Here is an 8,386-nt window from a genome sequence, read left to right on the forward strand (position 1 = left end):
AAGGGTCTGGAGCAAAAGTGCTGTTAGGAGCGGCTGAGGGAGCTGGGGGTGTTTGGCCTGGAGGACGCTCAGGGGCACCTTACTGCTCTCTACAGCCGTCTGAAAGGAAGGGGCACCAAGATGGCGTTCGGCCTCTCCTCACAGGCAACAGGTGCCAGTACAAAAGGAAATAGCTTCAAGCTGTGATAGGGAAGGTTCAGGTTGGACGTCAGGAAAAATTGCTTCACAAAAATAGTGATTAAATATTGGAACAGGCTGCCTAGTCAGGTGATGGAATCACAATCCCTGAAGGTGTTTAAGGAAAGACTGGACGTGGTACTCAGTGCCATGGTCTAGTAGACAAAGTTGTGTTTGGTCACAGGTCAGACCTGATGATCCCAGAGATCTTTTCCAACCTAAGTGATTCTGTGATTCCTCCCCTCCCTTCCCACCTCCCTCCCTGCATGGACTGAGCCCATCCATCTCACCCCTAGCAGTAAAAACGCAGATACACCCCCATGGCACATCTGTCACCACACTGTTTATTGGACAATTGGACGGGTTACACTTCCATCTCTGAGCAGTAAAGCATCTGCCAAGCACCTGCCACCTCCGTGCAGGTATGAGAGGGGACAGGCAGGAACAGGGAGGGGCCGAGGAGCAAGGTACAGCACCGGATCTGCACACACATCTGGCCGTGCGCACAGGTAGCTACGTACACCAATACAAAGGTCAAAGCAGGAGTAATAAACCCTACCTTAACATGGGTTGCCCACAAAATTTACACTGTTAATTGCAGTCAGGACAAGTAACATATTAAAAGAAAGGTAATAAAAAGGTAATAAAGCAATGCGGGGGAAAAAAGGCATGTTGTTACTACATCACTAGAAAGCAAGCATTTGATTTAACCGTTCCAAATTACTGCATAACAAATCACCATATGAAAAGCAAAACCGCAGTTCAAAAGATAAGGCAGCAATGCAACAGCTATCAGACTGCACTTAGTAATATATACACCGTACTCGGTGGAATGGGATATCTTTCATCTCTGCCCTGTGATCCCTGGCATAATCCCAAAGATAATAATCGAGTAAAACTGCATTGATCTTTTCATGCATGTCCTGACCCTTCTTCTGATAGAGCTCCTGAAGGTGCTTACAAATCAATGCACAACACCAAATAGAACAGCCACGGATCTCTACCTCTTCTTTGTCTCCAGATTGGAAAAGCGTTCCTGCAGACACAAGAGACAGCAATCCATTTACATGGAACAGACAGAAGGCCAAGGACCGACAAAATTTGTGATTTTTTTCCTCCTTCATATTTATTCTGTTCTAGGATTCTAGTTCTCATGACTTAGCCAGCAACTGTTAACAATGTTGCTATACATTTTCTAACTGTTACTTTAATTTTACCACATTGCACTTAGAAGCTTCCCTCCTATTCAATTCAAGCAACATCCTGTATTCTAAGGAACTGCTTTAGGAGCAGGGTGTACTGCAAATCATATGATCATTTCTTTGCTTGCAGAAACAAAAAAGATAATCTTTTATTACAGTATACTTTTTAGTATATAATTATTATACTTCATAGTATATTTTCTACCAGGATGACTGAAGTCTAAGATTTTAAAATTAAAAACAAACAACCCTCCAAAAGAACTGAATGTAAAGAGAAACAGTGGAATTATTTAAATGGCAATGTTCTCATTAGGATTCATGGAAGGATAAAATGTCTATGAGGTCTATTTAGTTATACAGATTACATAAAGACATAAATACATGTATGGCCATTCTTTTAAAGTTCATGGGTGACTGCACTGATCTGTTTATATTCCCGAGCATTTCTGAAATTGCATAATAGCAGTTCTACATCTAAATACAATCATTTTACAGTGCAAAAGAGATTGGCTTATTTTTATTTACTAAAATTTGTGGTTAGTAAATATTGGGAAGATGAGACCATGCTTAAAAAATGAGATCCTAATAATGTGCAATTAATTTCATTTAAAGCAGTATTTTTTAATGGATGCTTATAATATTACTTTGCTTATTAACTAGCAGTTCAGAGGAATTCCCATGCTTTTACAAATTTGAATAAATGACAAAATCATTGTTTCTTTTATGTAAACTTCAAAAGTTGTAACTATTCTGAAAAGTGGTTTTGCAACAGCAGCTTTTCAGAAACTCAAATTATCTTTGAGTCTCTTTAATCCCTCCCCTATCAATGTTTAACACACAAAACAGTTAGGTCTTTATAGAAAAAGTAACCTTGAGATCTCACTCAAGACCATGGTTAGAGAAAAAGTTGTTTCCTGTTACCTCATCAGTACCTAAGAAATCCATGGAGGAAAAAAACTGACTCATAACCCTTACATGGATAACATATTACATTTTAGAACTAGCCTTAGTCTGCAATATCAGGCAGTAAGATTACTTGATATTAGCAAGGACAGAACAAACCTTCACGTAGTTTCTTCATTAATTTTTCAGAATACTTCATTGCTTTTAAGTGAACAAGAACTTGTGGAATTCTGTAGTCAGCAAATATCGTCAGACTGGAAATATCATCAAAAGAACCATCTCCTTTGCCTTCTAAGACACTCCATGTGTCAGCCACAAGTATTTGCGCCCGTTTGTAGAAAGACACCTTCTTTTTCTGAAGAAAGAAATGTATGGATTGTTTAAGTGCCTGATCAATAAATATAGCAAATAACACATTAAGCACATCATATTGTTAGGCAAACATTACTTAATTAGAACAGAATAAAACTCTTAAATATTTTAAACTTAAATATTTTAAAATCTAAACAAGATCAATCTACAAACATGGATTATGTGGAATGCCCATAAATAAACTGAAATAAAAAAGTAACATAATAAAAGTGACTGCAGCAAATAAAAAATGTTTAGAATATGCCTGGCTCTCAGAACACATTCATAGTTGTTTACTGCCACTTGGCAAACACGGTAGTTGAACGTCCAGCAACATTAATTTTCAGAAACTCTACAGTACATCCAACCTTTTAATTTGACAAGAGAAGCATAATAGACATGTATCGTACCAGGCAATTAAAAAAATTTGTTAATCAATTTATCTGTACTGTTAATCCATTTACTGTTAAAGAAATAGAATTATGGTGAAAACTTTACTGAATGCTCCTCTTTATTTACTGCCAAGATGCTGTAACTATTCCTGACAGCAAATCACATTTTTTGTCCTTGAATATTCTCCAAAAACACTGGGAAGTTCAACTACATTGCAAGGAACAACTTCCAAAACATCCTCAAAACTCCTGCCTTCCCTGTGCCTCATTCTACACTTGACACAGATACACAAACTTACTTCTAGAGAACATATGTGATTTTGTACCTTAAGTAACAAAACACCACCTTAAACATCACACAAGAAGTGGTAACAAGAATAATTAACAGAGCAAATTTTATCATAGCTCCTACTGTCCCAAAGCAAGGGTGTCATTCTTTCATAGCATTAGGAATTTTCCAGTAGTAAAGTACTGATTTTTCTCTAGCACCATACCATTTCACAAGAATAGAGGAAGGCAGAATTAGAATGGAAATTTTCATTTCATGCTGCAGCTTAATTAGGAAAAAAATATTGTCTGCGACTCATCAATGAGCAGATAAATTTGTAATTTCATTGTTTCAATTGTTAACTTTTATGTTGTACAGAACATATTAAGTTTACACAAAAATCTCAATATGAAAAAGACTATGAAGCATTTCAAGTAAATTTTCCCACTATTTATCAGGAAGCAGGAAAAGCACTAGGTGGATGACATATATATGTCAAATTGGAAGAACTTAGGAACTTCTTTACTGTGCAAGTGACTGCACTGGCACAGATTGTTTAGAGAGATTGTGGAGTCTCCCTCATGGGATATACTCAAGAACTGTCTGGACACAATCCTGCATCATGTGCTCTGGGATGACCCTGCTTGAGCAGGGAGGTTGGACCCACTTATGGTACGGTTTCTTAAACTCTTACCTAGTCTCTGATTCTGTCTGTGAAAGACAGTAAAGATAGTACAATTTATCAAAAATGGAACTTTTTTCAACATGGCAATACAACTATATATTTTTAACTTTTTTTCTGCAACATTTTGCCTTTCCAGGAAACAGTATCACATACAGGAACATTTGCATCTTCTCTGCAGTACAATGTGCTAGTATTAAGGAATATATCTAATTATAACCTACTGTCATTAAAAGAAAGGAGGAGTCCTGTGTTGGCAAAGAGCAAAATGTGATAGCACAGCCATTAAAAAAACAAAGCAAAGAATAGGATAATGAGAATTTTACAACCTCAGTCTCATGTGATGGATGGCAAGTAAAAGATGAATACATGCAATATAGGGGAAGATCAGAAAGGACTCCACTAAGTCTCTGTCAGAACACAAAAACCCTGATGTAAGAGTACAATATAGTCTAAAACTTAAACTGCTGTTGGGAATCAAATGCAGCACAGCATCTAAATATGTATTATCCACCAAGGAGAAAAAATGTTTTGGAGATATTGGTCTTGGTTTGCATTTTCTTTTTCAGAAAAACTAACACTGGCGATTTCTGGGATTACATGTGCAATTATTAAAAGTGTTTTATATATGTATTTGGAAAAACATACAGTCAAATAATTGAGCTAATTTTAGAAGCTTCCCTTGAAGGCCAGCTTTAGCAGTCTGTGATAGTATGATCCTAATGTAGGACTTAATTTATATGTATTTTTCCTTTGGAGAGTTACTGAAAAGCACTGGTTTGCTGTTGGATATTTCACCATCTTTCCAGTTCCCTCCTAACCCTTCAGAAGTCTTACTTGTGAGAGCTCAACCTGCTACCATAAAAATAATGTGATCCATGTCACCACCTTCAAAATACACATCTTGCTAAGTGAAAGCAGAAAAAAAGCTTCCATATTCATGCAACAGGCTTTATTACTAAGTCAGTGCTTACGGTCTGGGATCATTTTTGGAACAGCTTTTCATTCTGTAGTCTGCTGCTGCTTTTAAGGAGGCTTGCTTTATAAAGCACTCATCATCATCTCATGAAAGATATAACATCAATGAATACAGTCACTATAAAGATAAGAAAATATCACTTTACTTAGAAAACATTCCCTTTTGAATAATAAAAATTGTCAAAAAATTACTTTTTACGTTAAAAAACTCAAATAAACCCAAATAAATGAAACCAGTAGCTTCAAAGATTAATTAAAAAGAACCTCTAATTTTTTCTTTTGTAAATATATTTTGCTTCACAGCAGGAGACTAAGGAAAATAAAATGACACCTCCTACTGAGGGCAATAAATGCAATAGGTTCAAAGCTTCAGTGACTGGTATTCCAAGAAGCTGAAAAGACTGCACAGACCAGTAGCATAGGCAGTGCTGTCACTAACAAAGTCTTCTAGATTTAATGATGTAACAGCTGAGTACTACTTCACATGCAACTGAGCACACGAGCTGCTACTTAAGTCACAGGTGCTAAATGAAAACCATGCCAGTATAGGTGAAAACTGGGAGAGAAAAAATATCAAATGATCCCTGCTTAATTCCCATCAGTTTCTTTCAGTAAACATTTTGATATACTGTCAACATTTGTAAAAAAAGTGGGTTACTTCTAATCTGTGGTGATTTGAGTAATGCCTGTTGAATCAACAGCCGTTAGAGGGTGGAGTCCCAGTAGCTGTGCATTAATTCTACCAGAGTTTCACTTCCTTCATTAGCTGCAGAGAACCTTAAGGTAAAAGAAAAAGAAGATGGTGGGAGGAGGGTTGTCAGCGATTCAAGGAAGTGCAAAAAAAAAAAAGGAAAAAGGATTCCCATTTTTCAGGCAGGAATTATCTCAAATACTATTCATTTTTAGGGAGCAAAAAGGAGGTGTGATCTAACTGGGAACTCAAGAGTATACCAAAATAAATTACAGTAAATTGATAAAGAGACAGCATATGAGAAAAGAGGTACTCCTCTGGTGGGAAAAAGAAAGTTATTCTTGTCCTGACTAGTAGACTATCAAGTGTCTTTTACTGTTAGTAAATAGTAGAGCTTCAGAATTAGCTTACCTCAAATACAGCTTCATCTCTGTAAGAAGGAAAATTTTCCAGTACAAGATGTAGCAGTTTCTGAGCACTCTTCTCACTCATTTTAACACACGTGAGGAAAGATCCTCCAAACTTCTCTAACAGAACTATTCCACTTTCGTTCAGCACCCGGTGTCTTTCTTCAATCAAAGGCAAAGGCACTTCTGTGTCAGAGCGAAATACGTGCCTAACTTGGTCAAGCGTCATGGTGGCAAAATAGGATGCACTGGTGATAGGTATTCCTTCAGAAAAGTGAAAATGAGATATTTAGGCTATCACATAACATAACATATAGACCTAGTGCAGTGGTCTGCTAAAGGAAAGCACTTCTACAGAAAGATCTAAGAAGTCCATCAACTCTTAAACCCACCTTTGCTTTCAGCAATAACTGCATCCACAGAGCTGCTGACAACTAAATTTACGAGTGCATGCTGTTTTCTTCTACAGCAAACTTCCAACATACAACCATAGAACTGTTGTTACTTTTTGTGTGTAATTCTCCCAAACTGCCTGGTTTTCGTATTTTAAGTGTGATGTTTACATAGCACATTGGCAAACACAGTCAATATGTAACTGGTTTCGTCAGAATAAGCCTGTTTTCCCATGGATCCTAATCATGCTGTGGATTTACAAAACGTATCTTAATGCTAATACCCCCTTAATTTACTAAATAACTCTGCAGAAAATGAATTAAAACTTTCATCTATACCTACTAACAATTGGGGTTTTAGGTTTGGTTTTGGTGTGGTTTTTTTTTTTTTTTTTTTTTTTTTTTTTTTTTTTTTTTGTGAGAACAGCAAAAAGAGGGAGTACCAAAGTACTGGGTTTAAATCCGAAAGTTTAAAATACTGGTTTTAAAATACTGGTTTGAGGGGCATATGGGTTTTCAGATTTACTTTAGACATTGGCATTTGATTAGTCTAGAGGATTCTCGCTTTATGCCTCATTTTTTCATTTGCCACGGGAATCTGTAACTTAAGAATACATGTGAAATAACCCAAGTCGCGCACAGCTGATTACTGGCAGTCCTTAAAGTCTTTTGAAAGGAAGAGTTAACCCAGATACAGCCACGAGTTAGTTTCAGTACAAGGGTATTTTCAAAGCACTTCCAGTTCCCCTCCCCAAGCTCAACGGGACGCCTGCACATACAGAGCTACTGACACAGCGAGCAGCGGTTTCCAAGAGCGTGTCCCAGATCCGAGGTGCCGCCTTCATTTAGCACGCCCGGCTTCCGACGCCCCTCGCCCGCAGCCCCGGCCCGGCCCCGCTGCCCCGGCGCTCACTGACCGTCGTCCAGGGCCCTGTTGACGGCGGCGCACAGCGACCAGTAGCCGCTGTAGGTTTTATCCTTGTACTTCACAAGGTACTTGCGCTCCTCCTGCTCGGACCAGAAGGAGAAGTTGAGGGTGTCCACCAGGAACACCCAGTCTACAGCCTCCTTGTCGGCAGCCCGGGGGTTCAGCTCGTGTAGGCTTTTCCACCCCGCCAACCCGAACTCCGCCGCCGAGGCTTTGTCGAACAGGCTCTCCGCAACCCGCCGCGCTCCCTCCTCGTCCACGGAGACATCTTTGCTGTGCTCGGCTATGAACCTGGCAGACTCCAGGGGGGACGGGAACACCTCCATGCTTGGCAGGAAACACGCACGCTGCCGAGGCCAGCCTCTCCGCCGCGCTTCCCGCGGGGCGCGCACGGGGAGCGGCTCTGGCCGCCGCTCCGCTCCCCGCCCCGCCCCGCCCCGCGGGGCTGCCGCTGCGCGCAGGCGCGGGCGGGGCCCGGGCGGCGCTCGGGGCGGGGGCGAGCGCGGAGCCCGGGCCCGGGAGCGCTTGGGCGGCACGTTCATGTTGAGAGTCGCCCCCTCAAATCCCGCTAGGCTACAGCAGTGGGCAGACTCAGCTTCACGGTAGGAAAGTTTTCCAGAAGATTCCCATCATTGAAAAAGAGAGGAATAAAAACAAAACAAAAAACTTGACAGAGGAAGGAACAAAAATGTGCATGTTGAGTTGCTGAGCTCTTTTCCCCGATCAAAACAGAAAAGAACCAGAAGACGGCCCAAACCCCCTTTTGCATACATACACAAGCTAGAAGCACACAGAGCAATTGAGCCTGTTTTAGTTAATTTGCATTTTGCCCAAAATCTTAGCCTCGATTGCAGACTTCTCTAGAATTTAGGCACCAAGCTGTGTACCAAGCCAGCTGACTTCTTACTGACTAAAGAGTGCTGGCATTTCTCTCAACAGAATTCACTATCGCTCTGGCCAAGGGAGCCGGCCTTATGCATACGGTTTCAGGCTCGCATTTACCCTGCCATTTTAA

General features: G+C 40.1%; 1 protein-coding gene and 1 long non-coding RNA gene across 2 annotated transcripts; both read right to left on the reverse strand.

The window, feature by feature from the left end:
* Window positions 1-498: 498 nt before the first annotated feature.
* Window positions 499-7,798, reverse strand: QNG1 (Q-nucleotide N-glycosylase 1). Its single transcript, XM_064402861.1, has 4 exons — window positions 7,361-7,798; window positions 6,056-6,315; window positions 2,442-2,637; window positions 499-1,213 (listed from the first exon to the last, which is right to left on the reverse strand). The coding sequence occupies exons 1-4, from the start codon at window positions 7,695-7,697 to the stop codon at window positions 981-983; spliced, it is 1,026 nt and encodes a 341-aa protein (XP_064258931.1). The 5' UTR covers window positions 7,698-7,798; the 3' UTR covers window positions 499-980.
* Window positions 4,950-6,044, reverse strand: LOC135289358 (uncharacterized). Its single transcript, XR_010352128.1, has 2 exons — window positions 5,612-6,044; window positions 4,950-5,071 (listed from the first exon to the last, which is right to left on the reverse strand). It is a non-coding gene; the product is annotated as an uncharacterized LOC135289358 (long non-coding RNA).
* Window positions 7,799-8,386: the final 588 nt, after the last annotated feature.

The sequence above is a fragment of the Passer domesticus genome, chromosome Z (genome assembly GCF_036417665.1).
Source record: "Passer domesticus isolate bPasDom1 chromosome Z, bPasDom1.hap1, whole genome shotgun sequence".
NCBI lineage: Eukaryota > Metazoa > Chordata > Aves > Passeriformes > Passeridae > Passer > Passer domesticus.